This window comes from Zootoca vivipara, chromosome 17 (genome assembly GCF_963506605.1).
Source record: "Zootoca vivipara chromosome 17, rZooViv1.1, whole genome shotgun sequence".
Taxonomy (NCBI): Eukaryota; Metazoa; Chordata; class Lepidosauria; order Squamata; family Lacertidae; genus Zootoca; species Zootoca vivipara.
In genome coordinates, this window is record NC_083292.1 from 15424764 (window position 1) to 15442749 (window position 17986).

Consider the following 17986-nt stretch of genomic DNA (forward strand, 5'->3'; position numbering starts at 1 on the left):
GCCTGTGTACAGATAGATAGATAATATTCATTGTCATTGTCCCCTTGCGGGAACAACGAAATTACTCGGTTACCACATCCACTCAGCTTCCTGGTCATGTGGCCAGCATGACAAAGCCACTTCTGGCAAACCAGAGCAGCGCACGGAAACGCCGTTTACCTTCCCGCTGTAGCGGTTCCTATTTATCTACTTGCATTTTGACGTGCTTTCGAACTGCTAGGTTGGCAGGAGCTGGGACCAAGCAAAGGGAGCTCACCCAGTCACAGGGATTCGAACCGCCGACCTTCTGATCGGCAAGCCCTAGACTCTGTGGTTTAACCCACAGCGCCAGCGCTTTTTATTACAGTAGGCCTATTTGCAAGATTTATAGGCCGCTCTATCATATATTCATGTGATATATATGCATATATATACGCACATTCAACAATGCCTAAGAGTTTACCTTTACACAATGACAGAACTGTTGAAAGCCACAAGGACATCAGCAGTCAGGATCATCTGACTTTTCTAAGACAATGTTTCTTTTTGTTATCTAAGGAAGCACCAAGAGGGCATCCTTTGTTAACCTGGAGAAGAGTTGCATCATGACAGGAACTCAGCAATATATATATATATGGGCTATAAAGTTATTTTTAACACAGGCAAAAGCTGTGATTGCTGCCTTTCACCTAATTCCACTCTTGGCATTTCAGAATTGTGGGATGTAGTTCAACACATTGTACTTAGCGGGGCCTACTTGCCATGGAGCAAACAGCCTTTTACGCTGCAATCCTAAAAAGAAGGCTGTAGCAAAAGACACAATAGAAGCCAGCTTCCTCTCCCTCCCTACATGACCATCTGTCATCAACAGCTGACTTTTGGGGAAGGATTATGAGATTGGTGAAAAGGAGGGACAAGCAAAGACAACCCCAGGGTCTGTTCTAAGATGGACTATCCTTTCCCCACGACAGGGACCTTTCTACCAGCAACTGTTCCTTGGGAAGGATCCTGATGGCTTTTTATATGCCGATATCGACCTGGGTCGCACATAACACCAAACAATGGTTTATTAAACTCTGACTTAGCTCTATGTGTGAACCCAGCACAGCAGGTTAACTATGGTTTATTAGCTATTCTTAAAGGTTGTTAAGGGACGCGGGTGGTGCTGTGGGTTAAACCACAGAGCCTAGGGCTTGCTGATCAGAAGGTTGGTGGTTCAAATCCCTGCGACGGGGTGAGCTCCTGTTGTTCGGTCCCAACTCCTGGCAACCTAGCAGTTCGAAAGCACGTCAAGTGCAAGTAGATAAATAGGTACCGCTCCGGCGGGAAGGTAAACAGCGTTTCCGTGCGCTGCTCTGGTTTGCCAGAAGTGGCTTTGTCATGCTGGCCACATGACCAGGAAGCTGAGTGGATGTGGTAACCGAGTAATTTCGTTGTTCCCGCAAGGGGACAATGACAATGAATATTATCTATCTATCTGTACACAGGCTCCCTCGGCCAGTAAAGCGATATGAGCGCTGCAACCCCAGAGTCATCCGTGACTGGACCCAACGGTCAGGGGTACCTTTACCTTTACCTTTAAAGGTTGTTAACCAAGGTTTGTGACTGCTTTACAAACCTTTGTTAACGTTAACCATACCTTAGTGTTATGTGCCAGCGTGCATCTCTTCCTCAATGCCGTTTAAGGAGCCGCACAACTGCAGGGCTGCAAGAGAAGAGTAATTCTTCCTGTAAATGTCTCTTTTAATGAGAGACGGGTGGGTAAAATAATAAACCAAGGTTTAAGTGACCATCTGCCAGGCATCTCAGCTTCAACTACTGTATAGTGGAGCTTAAACATGGTTTACTGTTATGTGCAAAACAGGCCATTGTTCGATGCTGTTGCTGTTCTTAAATGAAATTTCTTGTAAACTACATTTGTATCATGAAAGGCAGGATATAAATAATTGTAACAAACACACTTAAACTTGGGAGTAAGCTCCGTTTAATACAGGGGGACTTTGATTTAAGCAAACATTAAGAAGATTGTGCTTGACAAATGTTGACAACGAGGATGAGAAAAATCGTCATTGATATTTACTAAAGATTGGAAACCCCTAATAGTCTTTTTGCATGAGAAAGAAAATGAACTGATGTTATCTGGGTCTGAGGATTGAAGAACATATTGGTTTATAGAAAGTGGGATTTTTTGGTGTTATCATGGAGTGGATGTTTTGAATAACTGTCTATTTATAAATGACAGATGGAGAATCAGTTTTTTTTCCCTTGTGGACTACCGCGAGGACGTTTCCCCGCCGCGCGCTCGCTTAAATGCGCGAGCCCCCCCCCCGAGGCACCCGGATTGGATGCGCCAAGGGTGCGCCGTGGCGGGGAAGCGGCCAATGGGCTGGGGGGAATGCTAGCCATTCCCCCACCACGTGAAGGCCTCGTGGGCCCACAACATCTCCTCCCCTTAAGGTGGGAAGAGATTTAAAGAAAACATCTAGACATCAGAATAATGGACGTGCTAACAAGTCAGCATCCTCATTCCCATTACAAAAATCCGGAAGACTTAACTTTATCATCTTTTATGTTTCATTAAGTCTGTATTGTCTGCATATAATGCAAAAAATATAAACTGTTTTTCCTAATATATATATGTAAATAACTGCTGGTGGTTGTCTCCTTTTACTTTTGTCACCTATTTAGTCTTATTTTCAAGTTAGTCCTAATTTACGTCACTCTATTATTTTCCTTTGCCTTTTGGCTTTGATGTCCTGGCATAAAAGGATTGCTTTTGTTTTTGGTCTTATTTTTCCATTGTAAAACCTACCTGCTGATTTGGTATTATTTTGGTAATTTTTGAATTGCATCTTACTTTAAAACAATGAATATATGCAAAAGAGAAGATGTGCTGAACAGAAAGGAAATGAAACCCCAGCAAAATGCTTGTTTTCACAAATGGGGAGGTAGCTTTGGTAAGGCGCGATTTAAAACTTTACCACTTCACATTAAGCAAGGGGAATTGCTTAAGTGTGTGTGTTGTTGTTTTGCTGTCTGGATGGAAATCCAACTTGTCCCGCCATCAGGGGCTGGTTGCCTTCCAGCCTCACTGATGATTCCCAGAGAATAACTTAAATGCACATTCAATATTTATTACACACAGGTATAATGGAGTCTGGCTAGTAAACTCCTAGCAAGAAGTCCTATTTCCTCCCTAATAAGTCACAATGTTTGATCTCTGTGGGAAGAGATGTTATTTAACCACAGATACCTTTCCCAAGCAAAGAACTGGAGGAATAATTATTCAAGTCACACAGCATGGCCCAGGGACGAACCATGTTACACTTGGACCATGAGTGGTGATGTGAATATTGTTAAAATGGCCTTTGCCGACTTGGTACCTTCCAACTATTTGGGGCTACAACTCCCAGTGTGCTTGGGCTGATAGGAGCATGGTGACACTGGCAGGGACTGATGGGAGCTGTAGTTCAAAATAGCTGGTGGGCACCTGGCTGGCAAACATGGAGGGTGAAAATTGGGAAGTTGGAAAAATACTATTCTTCTGCATGAGGGCTTTTTTTTGGTTATGAAGGGAGGGACAACCTGAGCCACTCTGGTTCAGTCCTGTACGTTCTCAACAAGAATGGGTTATGGGTGGATTCCCTTTAGAACATTTAGGTAAAACTGTTGTTACTGAGCATATTTTTTAAAGATGTGGAGTTGCCGACGAGAAAAGCCCCCCTCTAGTTGGACGGAAGGAGTGCCTGGACGCGTTCGGAGGATTTATGAGCTGTGACGCACTTTGAATTGGAGCAGCGACCTGAAGCTAAGTTCAGCTATAGGGCAAGGAGATCCATTAATTTACCAAGAGTCTATGGTTTGATGTTTGGGTCTTCTGCCTGGAAAAGCTGTAAATTTTACCAAGATCGTTAATCTACATGGTTATGAGAGAAAACGAAAGTGATTTGAGCTTTTTAAGATGGCGCTGCTTCGTGTTGACGACGCAACAGGGAGCTCCAGACGAAGAAGATTTATGGGGAGGCTGGACTGATTAACCCACACAGGAGAAAGAACATCTGTGAAACCTTGTTTGATATTTATCTCAGCAGCTGGGAAACAATCGGTTGAAAGTGGAAAACATCCATGTGACTGTAAGGGAAAGATCTGGATTATTATGAACTTGGAGAGACGATTTGAACTTTAGAAAAAAGACGGCAGTGGACGGTTGCGAGGAATCCCCAATTTCTTGAAGCATGGGAACCCAAAAAAATTTTCTAGATGATTTGGCATAACATTCGGTTTGATTGATATATATGTGTATAATTTGAAATAATGAATGTGATATAATTGGTTTTAATTGGAAAATTAATAAAAATATATTTAAAAAAAAAATAGAACATTTAGGTAAAAGTAAGTTAACGGCTTCTGCGTTCAGAGTTTGCTTAATGCAGATACGTTTATCGGTGCCCAATAAGGATGTGGAGTACACCTAGTGCCCCAGAGTCCACCAGGTGGGATCACACTACAATTATCCTCCAAGAGCTGCACTGGTTATAAATTCCTTTCCAGGCACATATCATGTGTTGGTGATGACCTCTAAGGAACTAATTAACTTGGGTGCAGGATGGCTTACAGACCCATTTCCTGCCCATGCCCTAAGATCTATGGAGGCTCAGCTGATGGGGATGAAAGGAGCCTGTTCTGTGCACACAACCAACCAGTAGGACTCTTTGCCTACCATTTCACTGTATGGCAAACCCCCTTCTTGCTTAGGGTGGTTTTTCTAGATATTTTAAAAACCTTGTGTCATTATCTGCTGCACCTGTCTCCATTTTGCTATATTTGAGTATTATTATTGTTATAAAAAGGTAAAGGGACCCCTGACCATTAGGTCCAGTCATGGCCGACTCTGGGGTTGTGGCGCTCATCTCATGTTATTGGCCGGGGGAGCCGGCGTACAGCTTCCAGGTTATGTGTCCAGCATGACTAAGCCGCTTCTGGCGAACCAGAGCAGCGCATGGAAATACCGTTTACCTTCCCGCTTGGAGTGGTACCTATTTATCTACTTGCACTTTGACGTGCTTTTGAACTGCTAGGTTGGCAGGAGCTGGTACTGAGCAACGGGAGCTCACCCCGTCGCAGGGATTCGAACCGCCGACCTTCTGATCGGCAAGCCCTAGGCTCTGTGGTTTAACCCACAGCACCACCTGCGTCCCATGTTTTTTTATATTAAATAACATTATTTATTAAATAACAATATTATTGTTATAGCTGGTCTTAATTGTTTCTAGCTGCCATGAGTGTTGTGTAAGCACTAGGAGGGCAGGATATATATAACAGTGAGGCCTTGATACCAAGCACTGCAGAAGTGGCTATTCCCTTGGCGGGGTGTGCAAATATTTCCTTGAGTGATAAGCAACCCTTGAGTCGAACTCCAATTAAATCCTTTTGCCATGGAGCCAAAATAGCACTCACAAGAGGAAGGTACCCGTAGGCTTGGCAGAAATCTGAGATTTAAGAGCATAAGAGCAGCCTGCTGGATCAGGCCAATGGCTCTAGTACAGCAACCTATTCTCACAGTGGCCACTCCATAAGCCTGTGGGAAACCAGGGAGCAGAACATGAGCACAAGAACACTTTTCCATTCCCTGGTTTCCAGAAATTGGTATTTGGAAGCATTGCTGCCTTGAAGGAATAGAACCACCTTGAGTACCCTCTGAACATCATCCCGCGTGAGCATGCTCAGTGCCCACAGAATGCCGAGTGATGGTTGAGAGGAAAAAAATCTGAAAACTGGGTGGGACGGGGAGAAGAATGGAGGGGTTGGAACAGGAGGCCAGAGGAAGAGAGACTGAAAGAAGGAAGGAAGCAAGAACCAACTTAGGGTCTGGATAGGCAATTTCCTGGTTCGCACAGAGAAGTGATTTAAAAAAATGATTCCAGGGATGGAAGTGAGAGCTGTCCAGAGAAGTAAAAAATGTAGTCAGCAGGGAGGGACTGTGTGCCCACTCCCCTCCTCTTGCCCAAATGAGTAGTACCAAGTATGCTGACTGTTGGGGATGAGAGTGGTTGGAAGCCTGAACAGAAGCACCTCACCCTGCTGCAGGACCCCCCCTGTGCAGGTTATGAGATGGAGGTTAGAGATAGCTATGCCTTCAAAGCACCTTTGCTCATCTAACACAAAGACCAAGACAAAACTCCAGTTAAGACCTCACTAAAGTGTCTGCAAGAGAATCCCCCAAACCGCCAGGTATTGTTTTCACTTGCTTGTGTTTAACACCATGAGCTCCTTTTAATTTCTTTTTTATAAAGCAGACCCATTAAAATGCAGGGACATTTGCAGGATCTAAAGAAATGCGATTAAAAAACCCAAGCACACTCACTGTTGGCTGTTTTTTACGGTATATTAAAAATATTTAATAGAACAAAAACAAAACCAGCAAGAAATGTACTTTACAGTAACATGTTAATCAGTCTTTAAAAAGTGAATAAAGAATGGAAGAATACTTATGTAGCACGCTATCTAACCAAGAGCAAATATTTTCTTCTTTTGCAAAATGGGATGTGTGTTTTTTAAAACTCAATTTCCTTCATCCCTCTGAGTGCTTCTTGTCTTGATGAAATCATCTCTCTTGGTAGTTCAGTCTTTACCATAAAAGGTTTTGGATAATCAATGCAAGGAAACACATTTTTTCTTTTCCTTGTGCTCCATCTGCAGAACGTTTCCCGCTCTTCAGTTCTTTTGCCTTTGCCCTTCACTTCCTTGAACAACTCACTCCTCTTTTCATCAATGCCCTCCTGATCAGCTCTCCCCTGTGACTGTAGAGGAAGAGTTTAGAAGCAGGATTCTGCTCAAGATGAGTCTCGTCACCACTGGACTCAAGCACAGTCCATAAAATAAGATGCTGTTGAGTGTAGGAGGAAGACAGCTCACTAGAAAAAAAAATGCTTCTTCAATTGCAATGCAATAAATAGAGAGAGGTGCACCTGTGGAGCAATACAACTTAAGTTCACAAGCAGGGGACCTGAAGCAAATTCCTTTGTACCACAACAGTAAGAAAGCAGAACACAGTGAGGATGATCTTATTTTAGTACCTCATTTTAGGGCTAGCAAAAGGGGGGTTGGTTGGTTTGTTTTTGTTTTTTTGAAGGGAGAGTTCCATCTAAAAAATCTGCAACTCTTTGTCCCTAAATGGGAAATGCTAACTCTGTTCACTCAAACGCCAAAGTCATTTAGGTATTTGCAGGAACCTTTGATATTGGCCTCACAATTTGAGAGGAAGGAGAAAAACCACAGGAAAGTAGGAGTTGAATTTAAACACTTGCAATGGGAGATCACCAGCCATTTTATAGCCACATGTAAGTTTTGCTTGTATTCCTTGAGCTATGAAACCATGTACAAGGGAGGGGGTACTTGGAGGCACAATGAAAGGTTCAAAGCTTATTCTGACTTGTCCCAAAATTCAGCTAGGCACCTGGCTCCTGTCACAGTGACCCTTCCACAGCAGACCTTGGACCGGGGCTACATTCGTGACCATTCATATACCTATGACATTCAAAAAGTGTCCTTTAAGAGTTCCAGGCACACAGAAAAGATTGAAAAAAAAGGAAAGAGTATTATTTCTAGTTGGGCTGTTGGGGGAAAATGAAAGCTAAATACATCCATAAGCAACAGGGTGAAGGGGGGTCATCAAAATGGGGGACTCAAAAGATCCCTATCCCTCAGCAGTAACTGGGTCTCCACTTGGGGGGGACTAACAGTTGCTCTGCATCTAGGAAAAAGATGGTAGGTGCTAAGGCCTTCTTAGAGAAGGACAGAACCATAGAAGCCTCACTGCTTCTACTACCACCAAATGTCTGAAGTCTTTTGTGCACTGCCTTGCAATTAGAGCTCCTCTTATCTCAGAGCCAAGTAAGGCACTTGCTTTAACGCTTTTCTCCCAGAGAGTTGTGGCAAGTGGACACAACGCCACAGGACAAACATCCTGAACTCTGCATTTTCTTCTCTCGCCGGCATTGATCCCACATTTTAAACTAGGCTTATAGGAGGTCAATTTTCAGCTCACAGGCACAATCTACGAATCATGGCTGCTGCTCCTATGCATGCTCCATTCATTTAAGTCATTCCTGAAAGGGAAGCCCATGGAAGGGCCTTTTAGATAAACCTGGGAAGAGGCAGCAGCTACTGCTGCTGCTTTTGGCAAACAATCAGATCAGAACACACCACAAAGCTTCAGGGGCAAAAAGCAGTTATTGCTAGTTGCAGAAAGTTCTTTTTCTGAAAAGGAGCTTAACCTATCCAATGATCAAAACAATCATTTCAACCAGCTTAATCTCAGGTGATACATCATCTGAGCTCCTGCCAAGGAAAGGTTACACTTTGCCAAAGAAAAGTAAATTCCATATAAACTAAATTCTCTTGGAAGCACAACAAATTGCAGTGTGTCCGATCACCTGCACATGGAAATATCCTGAAAGTTGGGAATCAAATGTGCAAGGCTGGAATCCATCCAGTAATAAAGTTGGAAGCCATGGAGAAGAGAGGTAGGCTTAAACACAGACCCTTCGTTTTGTGCACTGAGAGTAGGCCAATATTTGACACCATTCTTCAGTCAGGTGAACTCAAAGAGAGAAGACACCTTTGTACTTCCTATAAGAATTGTGCACTTTGAGGAGCTGGAGATAGAATAAGGCAATAACTAGGTGATGATTAAAAGTTTTTTTTCCTGTACTTGGGTGAGGAGCAACAAGCAGAACATCCACCCAACCGCCAGAGGTGTTTTCCATGAAGAAAAGTCTTGCAATACAGTCCTAGAGACTTCCCTTCCCTTACGTATCAGCCTTGTCGATTCAGTGGCATCTCATTCAGTTCACTCTTCACCAATGGAAGTTTGGAAGCTTTTTGACACTTGGCTTACAGGGTCATTTGTAAAGTTCAGGCTTCACAGGCTAATAATTTAATCCAGCTCATTTAGCTATTTGGGTTTGCCCAAGTGCTGGGTTAACGAAACCTTGCTCACCAAAGCCACTCAGAATGCTGTATTACGCGTTTCATCCAAAGTCAAGAGGTGTTGGTTGAGCTTAGTGTGTGGTGCTGGGATTGTGCTTCCCCAACATTCTCTATTGCTATTCCAGCTCTCAGGTTTCAAAATATTTGTAAATTGCTGTAACGTACAACATGACATTCTGCCAGTCCGGGCGTTCCGTTCGTACCATCTCATTAATGTCCTACCAGAGGGAGGGAAGAGAGAGACAGAAATATATATATATATTAACACATATCCACCTTGCAATAACTCTTGTACTCATAATCACATCTGTAGCTTGTCATCTGTAAAATAGACATTTAATAAGCAAAAGCTTGCAGGCTCTGCTTCTAATTCTGTAGTGCTCAGCTTATCCCGGGGGGGTGGGGAGCAAGGCATACCTGGGAATTGTAGTTCCGCATGTGAACAGTTTGTGTGTAGCTTAAACTACAGTGGTACCTCTACTTACAAATAACTCTACTTACGAATTTTTCTACTTACAAATGGAGCTCCGTCCGCCATCTTGGATGTGGTTTAGCTAGGATTTTTTCTACTTACGAATTTTTAGATAGGGTTGCTTCAACTTACGAATTTTTTCTCCCAATGCATTCCTATGGGATTCGACTTACAAATTTTTTCGACTTACAAATGTGTGTTCAGAACGCATTAAATTCGTAAGTAGAGGTACCACTGTACAAGTCCTCTCTTGCTTTCGGAATACCTAGGTATTAGTTGCATTACTGGATGCTAAATTGCTGCATATCTGCTGCTTTCCTGCTTGCATTGTGTTCCCTGGTCAACAGAGATGATAAATGGGAGTGTGGAAAGGCAAGAGGAAAGGCGTATTGCTGGCTTTTTGCAAGGAGGGGGAATCAGGGTGTCTAAAAAGAAAAGGAGATCAAGATTGTCCATTCTGCAACCCACCCTGCTTTTAGCTCTGGCTGTCCATTTCTGTTGGTGGGCCCCATGGACTTGTCAGGTGAGCCTCTGCCCTTCAGCCCTTACCTGCAGAAGGGAAGCAACAGCGCCCCTAATGCTGCCATCTATGGCCCTCTTGGGTCCAAGCCAGTTCCACCTTCACTGGCTACTGCACAGTTTAGAAGTCTTAACCACAGCAGCATTCCCCATTGTGAAAACAGAGACAATGGCTGGCAGAGACTTGACCGTGAGCAAGGAGAGCTATTTTTAGATTTGTTTTATAGGTTTGCCTCCTCTGAACCACCAAGCAGAATAGAGGTTTGACCTCCGTGACAAGTACAAAATGGCAGCGGTTGTAACTGATTTCCAACAGTCATGAGCTCATTTGTTAAGAAGAGGCACAGGGCAGTGCCAGATTTACATATAAGCTAAACAAGCTATAGCTTAGGGCCCCACTCTCTTGGGGCCTCCAAAAAAATTAAAAGAAAAAAAACAATCTGGATGTACATTTCCAAAATATAAGATAAAAATAAAATACTGTATAATAAAACCTACATACAGCAACAGTGTTTTGTGTTGTGTAGGCTCCTATTATATTAAGAAAAGGGCCCCGTCTGCTAGCCTGCTCCCTAAAATATCACTGGTTTGCTCATTTCTATACAGTGGAACCTCGGTTTATGAACACCTCGGTTTATGAATTTTCGGTTTATGAACGCCGCGGACCCATCTGGAACGGATTAATTCACTTTCCATTACTTTTAATGGGAAAGTTCGCTTCAGTTTATGAACGCTTCAGTTTATGAACAGACTTCCGGAACCAATTACACCCATGTTTCAGTTTATGAACGCTTCAGTTTAAGTACTCCGCGGACCCGTCTGGAACGGATTAATCCACTTTCCATTACTTTCAATGGGAAAGTTCGCTTCAGTTTATGAACGCTTCAGTTTATGAACAGACCTCCGGAACCAATTGTGTTCATAAACCGAGGCACCACTGTATATAGGGTGCCTACATTCTGCATGGACTGGTTGCATGGCAACATGTAGCATGCAGCTGCAGTGCAGCACAGTTGAATGTCGTTGTACCTGTTATCTAATATTAAAGAGTGCTTGTAGACTGATGATCAGGCAGGATAGACTAAGGATATGAGCTACTGATTTGATTTCATGCAATTCATTACAGGTGTAACTCGGAAAATTAGAATATCGTCGAAAAGTGCATTTATTTCCAGTAATGCAACTTTAAAGGTGAAACCCAATATATGAGATAGATGCATGACATGCAAACCAAGATATGTCAAGCCTTTATTTGTTGTAATTGTAATTATTTGTCGTTAGGTGAGTCAATTATAAATGGAATGTAATTTTTACTGAGCCTAGGGCTTGCTGATCAGAAGGTCGGCGGTTCGAATCCCTGTGATGGGGTGAGCTCCCGTTGCTTGGTCCCAGCTTCTGCCAACCTAGCAGTTCGAAAGCACGTCAAAATGCAAGTAGATAAATAGGAACCGCTACAGCGGGAAGGTAAACGACGTTTCCATGTGCTGCTCTGGTTTGCCAGAAGTGGCTTTGTCATGCTGGCCACATGACCTGGAAGCTATACGCCGGCTCCCTCGGCCAATAATGCGAGATGAGCGCGCAACCCCAGAGTCGGTCACGACTGGACCTAATGGTCAGGGGTCCCTTTACCTTTATGTTTATTTTTGTATTATTGTAACTATTTGTTTTATTACTGTGGAATTTCCAAAAGAAAGCATTTGTAAAAATTATAAGAGAAAGAAAAAATAATAAGTTGCATTACTGAAATAAATGCACTTTTCGACGATATTCTAATTTTCCGAGTTTCACCTGTATTTATTTATTTTGATCCCATTATGGCTTTAGATAGTTAATAGGTCCATAAATTTCCATATAGCATATATTCAACACACACAAAAGTGACAATTTGTTGTTGACCAAGGACAGCTGGATATATTAAGGGGCCCCATTATCTTCAGTAGCTTAGGGCCTCATCAAACCTAAATCCAGCCCTGGCACAGGGTCGCCCAATTTTCATTGGGACTGCAGTATGTGGGCAGGTTTAACCCTCCCTTACCCAGCTGCAATCATGACAAAATCCCTTCTTGTGGGATTGCCCCATTGGATGCCAAGGTGAAAAGATCACAGCTGGGAAGGGTTAACCTAACACTCACATCCCTCTGCACTGTGGTTTGCATGATGATCTCTCCCCAAATAGGAAAACAAAACTAGGTGCGCTGTCTAATGATGCATATAGTGTTGAGTCTCGTCTGGCCAAGAGAGTGAGAGCAGTTTCAGGGCACTAATTTATAGTCTCGTTTTGCAATTTAATCACAGCAGCCTTATTTTCACAAACACAAACCCTCTCTTTAAAGGAGCCTTCTAGTTTTCAGTTATGCTATTTCTATCCCAGAATTAATTTGTACAGTAATTTCAAACACACAGCTACAGCACAATCCTTGCATGTGCCTATTTGGCAATTAGTCTCCCAGGTAAAAGTTAGTCAGATCGCCCTGAACTTTGCACACACTTACCAGAGTGGATTTGATGCCAACACTTTCGGCTGCCTGAAAAGCCAGAGTGAAATTTCTTTTCTGAAAAATACATTGAGTCAAAAATAAATGAACTGAACAACTTTTTTAAAATAAAAAAATCAATGCTGCCTTGGTGACTTGTCCAGAGAGTTGATCACAGGCTTGCAAAACACTTTTAAGCACCCCTCTACTGGGTTTGTTTTTAACTCATTTAAAGTGATGTGTGGACAAAGACAATGCATGAATGCAAAAACAAAACAAAACATCATACAAAGTATTTAAACAAATATACAATGGACTAAGTGCGAGGAAGGTGTGCTTGTGACTAGGATTGCAAATAGAGAATTGCAATTGCCAGTGAGTGGTGGTGACCAGAATAGTGGCAGAAGTGCGAGTCTGGTCCATGAGAGGATCTGAGAAGGGGCTCTGGTCTCCAGCATGGTTTTAACTACATTGAACAAAGCTGAGTATAATACTTACCTTGTCTTGACTGTTCAGCTCTTGATAGGGAATATGAGCTGGGAGGTAAGTGTGAAGAACAGCACAGAAAGCCAACCCGTCATTCCAGCTGCTGCTGAAGTTTGTGATATCGATATTCTAAGAGGGGAGGGAAATATGCACACATGTAAGAGAGAAACCTGCTGTGAGGCTTACTTATTCTATTACTCAGTGACATTTGTAGAAGGAGAAAAGAGATAGCAACTTCCTTCCTTGCGGGAGAAGCAGGCTGAATTAAAGATTTTCAAGTCCTGATTATTTTTTAAGAAGCATTGGTTTGAATGAGCAGAATTCTGGAAGAACTGAGACAGCAGATCCATTAGCAACCTAAGATAAAAAGCTTATTTTGTTTTCCCCAGGAGGAAACTCAAAAACAACTTGTTACTTCCCTACCCAAGACATTTTCCCTCGGTAATGCTGCTCTGACTGTACATGCTTCCAAGTTAAACCTCTTCCTGGTAAGTCAGCAGAAATGATTCCTTCCCACATCTAGTTATGGCAGGGTGCTATACCTAGTTTTACAAGCACTCAGAAATTAACGCTGTTGCATGACAAGCCATTTTAAAATTACCACAGAGGTTTTACTTCTAAGTAAAAACAGCTAAATGATCAGTAGCTGAAGAGCGCAGAGAGAAACAAAGAACATGAAGTGTAAACACTTCTGTCAATATATTTTTTCTCATAGATGTTACTGAAAATACACAGCATTCTGCAGACCCTTTACACTGTCATATGCATCAGATGCCAAATTTCGGGACACGCTGTGCCCATGTAATAATCAATAACATTACAGTCTCAGCAGTTATTTACTATTCTTGGATCTATCTGTGAGATACGTAGTTGGAAAGGGTGCTATTTCACATGGTTTTTTGTTCTCACGAGTAAAAAAATCTCTGTCATTTGGTATCAGCTGTAAATATTAAACTTGACACTAAGCACAGTGCAAGTAAGTAAAGATGACTAATATTTAGGTAGGAGTCCTGAAGAGATGGTTGCAACATCAATAGAAGCTTATGGCAAGAATGCTGACTAGCTACAAACTTGCCACAGTCCACGGCAATGTTTTCTCAATTTGCTAAGTCACCTATGACTAAGTGCTCAGGTCTTATCTTCCTCTGAACGATGCTCAAACACAAAGGCATGAGGTATCTAACTTTTTGCCGAGAGGCCTCTCAAGAGATCAACTAAATAGGCTGCTAAGTTGTTTTCATTCTCAATTGAGCACTTATGTCAGCAAAGTATATAAAATACATCCATTTTGATTGAGAAATTAATACTTTGTGGGCTATTGTGCTGGGGAAGTAACAGCATTTTACCAGCAATGACAAACTGGGATCCGTGTGCTGGGAAAATGTACGGTAATTTCAATGCAATGTAAAAAACAGATGAATGCTCCAGAAAAATCGATCCAGTAGCTGTTGGATCATTCTAGAAGGACTCGGGCATTTCTACAAGTGTAGTAGGATATAAATGATTGCTATTTTTCCAAATCTGTCTGCCATGGGCTTTGACACCCTTAGGATAAATTCATGGCATCAAACCACTTTTGGACAAAGTTAAAATGCTAAATCTTACTACAGAATGTGGTTCATGGTTTAGTGTGAATGGCCAACTGCAAATGACAGAGGTGATCCTAGTCTTTGTACAGCAGAAATGATAAACTTGGGTTTCAATTTTTAAGATGTTTGTTTAGTATTTTATGAATGTGGCTGAAATTCCATTATGCTGTAAACCAGGCATGTCCAACTCCCAAGAGACAGTGATCTACTCCCAGTATTTAAAAAACTGGCAGTGATCTACCCATTATCATTGTAGGGAGGAGGAGCATGCGTGGATTGCCCAGAGTTGTTGAACTTTTTTTACGAGGGCAGTTCCCAGAGTTGTTGAGCTTTTTGGGGGGAGGATTGCACAGTTTTTTCCGCTTTTCCCTCATACACGATCTACCAGGATCAGCCAGGGATCTACTGGTTGGACATCCCTGCTGTAAACCATCTGATTTTAATTTAAGGGAAACAGAAGAGAACTTTTAAAGTAAACTATCCTTCTGCCATCACTATTACTCCTTTTCGATTTGCCAGAGATATTCAAGGGTCACCCCCCCCCAAAAAAAACCACATTTGAGTCTTGGGGGGAAAGCATTGTGCATGCTGATGGGCATCATCTTTGCTGGGCGCAACTTTTTAAGATGACTGGAGACACTAAATTTTTTTAAAGATGACTGGAGACACTAAAAATCAGTGGTAAAAATTAGCTCCCATCACAAATAGAACTATGTGCAGCGAATCCTAGAGTTGGAGGGGGGGGTGTTTGTTACAAGCAGGACAACTAGTCAGCATCCCCCACCTGCACCCCCCGGTGCAGGAAATCCAGAGGAAGGGCACCCTCCACTAGGCACATACACCTCTCAATGGATGACAAAAGAGTGGCAGACAAGTTATGATATCTGCTTCCCAGTTTTGCTTAAAATGTTGCAAATTAGAATTCTGGGAAAGTGTAACTAGTTACTATGTTTAGTGCTCCAGAAAGGAATTGTTTCAGACAGGAAATGTCCTCTTGCTGGTCCTTCTATTGTAGCAAGCTTCTACACACTGCTATAAATCCTACTAGCCGTGGGAGTAACAGATCAGCTGCAGCACATGCCCTTTTGACCTGGTTCAGATACAGTCAGGCATGCTCAGGACAGCAGAGTTCACACATTACAAGTGGGATGGCCAAGATGCTAGGACTCACAAAGGACAGTTGTGATGAGTTAAGAGGTGACAGGACAGGAGTTTATAAAATTACGCATGGCATGGAGAAAGTGTATAGAGAAAACTTTTCCTCCCTCTCTTGTAACACTAGATCTCATGGATGCCCAATGAAGCTGAATGTTGAAAGATTCAGGACAGGTAAAAGTAAGTACTTCTCCACACAGCAACTATGGAATTCACTGCCACATGAGGCAGTGATGGCCACTGACTTGGATGGCTTTAAAAGAGGACTGGACAAATTCATGGAGGAGAGGACTATCTGTGGCCACTAGCCACAATGGCTATGCTCTGCCTCCACAGCAGGAGGTAGCAATGCTTCTGAATAGCAATTGCTGGAAACTACAGGAGGGGATCGTGCTCCTGTGTTGCTGGTTTCCTAAAGGCAACTGTTCAGCCACTGAGAGAACAGGATGCTGGACTAAATGGGCTACTGGCCCGATACAACAGGCTCTTCGGTTGTTTTTATGTTCGTATGCTAAAGTTGCGAGCAAATAGACCTGCAAGCAAGCAACAGCTACCATGCACATGAGCAGTTTCTTAAAAACGGATTGTGTTGTCAACTAGCAGGGAAGTCTGAGGATTATTGTGCAGACCACAATGGGGACCTTTCCCCTTATACCATTAACATCCCTGGTAGCCTTGCAAGGACATTGTTTTACTGTTGTAAGCCACTTTGATGTACATTTTTACGACATAGTGGTATAAAAATATTTTTAAAATAAATAAAAAGATGGCTGCCATCCCAGGTACAATAACTCCCCAATAAGGGACTGCATGTTGCGGTGTATAGTCATTACTGGGAGCATTTAAAAAATGTGTTTACTGCATGGACAGTGATGTTACTACCAGCTCTAAGCAGCTGTAAAATGCTTTTAAAAGAAGGCCGCCCCTGGACCCATTGCAAACATTATTTTTATTTTAATTGATTTTAATAGATTTATAGGTTTTTTTGAATATAAAAAAATATTACTCACATAAACAAGTTACACGGATGAATGCAAACATCAACAAAATGGGAGCCTAAGGACCATTTTGTACAGTCAGCAGACTCAAGTAGGAAAGCTTTTCCAGGGCTGCATCCCTTCAGGCTGCCTGTGGGAAACTGCTGTTTGAAAGCATTCTCACATGACTAGCTCCCTGTATTCAGAAATGTGACACATCAGGGGTAAAGCTAGGGCTAAACCCTCCTGCTCAACATGCTAGCTTTCTGTTTCTTTGTGAGCGAGCATTCAAAAATGCCAACCCCCGTCACCTGCGGCATGAAATTGCAGAGCGCAGGAAAAGCTTTCTAATTTAGCTGTTCACAGAAAGGGCATACTGGTCCTAAGACTAGAACTCTGGCCTCCTCCCAAAACTGGTGGTCCTGCATGGGGAGCAGAACATGCTGAAAGTCACGTATCAGCTGCCCCTCCTTGCAAGCGGACCAAAGGTCTCTCTTCTCCAGACTTAGTCGATGCAGGGAATCCGGGAATGTGAGCAAGAGGACTATCTCTCTGGCACAGGCTGCTTGAGATAGAAAGGATGGAGCGCTTTCTCGTGACGAATTAAGGAAACTGTCACATGCTTCTTGCCCTGTCTCAGATGCTTTCCCATTTGAAGAGTTTTACGATTCATTCAGCGGCATCCCACATCCTGCCTTTGAAGGAAAGTGGGGACGTGGAGGGTCTACATTCAGAAATAGCACCATTCGGTAAGTGCAGAGATGCCAAGGAAGCAAGAGAGGGGAGGGGCCCCCTCTGCCTACATAAAAACAAGCTTCTCTCATTGTACAGCCTTTCTATTAATGTCCCCCCACCATCCTGTTACATAGCCTTCCAACTTCCTTCTGTATTGTGAGTCTCAAGCCTGACAAAGCAAAGAACACTTAAGAACCGAGAGGTTGCCCTTTGCATTCCAAAGATTTCCTATACAATTAAGCTAATTAAGTACATAGGAAGCCTTATACAGTCAGACCATTGGTCCAAGAAGCTCAGTATTGCCTGCACTGACTGGCAGCAAGGTGATGTTCCCAGCCCTATCAGGAGATGCCTTAGTTAGTGGATTGAACCTGTGACCTTCTGCATGCAAAGCACATGCCTGACCGCTGAGCTACACCCCTTCCCCGAAAAGGAGGCCATGCTTGTATTGCATGTGGCTCCTTGGGAGGCTGGTCTGCCTGGAGCCCAGATAAATGAGGGGACACGGCAGTGGGCCACCCATCCAAATATGATACCGTAGGAACAGATGCCTTGCATAGAGTCAGACCACTTGCATAGAGTCAGACCACTGGGTCCATCGAGCTCAGG

At 42.9% G+C, this 17986-nt stretch overlaps 1 protein-coding gene across 4 annotated transcripts in view; it reads right to left on the reverse strand.

Annotated features, from left to right (window-relative positions):
* Positions 1–5140: 5140 nt before the first annotated feature.
* The window catches only part of SPECC1L (sperm antigen with calponin homology and coiled-coil domains 1 like), a 55381-nt gene continuing 42535 nt past the window's right edge, over positions 5141–17986 (reverse strand). For 2 of the 4 annotated variants that reach the window (XM_035098010.2, XM_060269705.1), the window contains 3 exons: positions 12934–13050; positions 12454–12513; positions 5145–9188 (listed from right to left, as the gene is read on the reverse strand). In XM_035098010.2, coding sequence (XP_034953901.1) covers positions 9099–9188; positions 12454–12513; positions 12934–13050 — 267 coding nt within the window. In that variant the 3' untranslated portion in view covers positions 5145–9098. Of the gene's footprint in view, positions 9189–12453; positions 12514–12933; positions 13051–17986 lie in introns of all 4 variants that reach the window. The other 2 variants (XM_060269706.1, XM_035098009.2) reach the window with 2 other exon arrangements.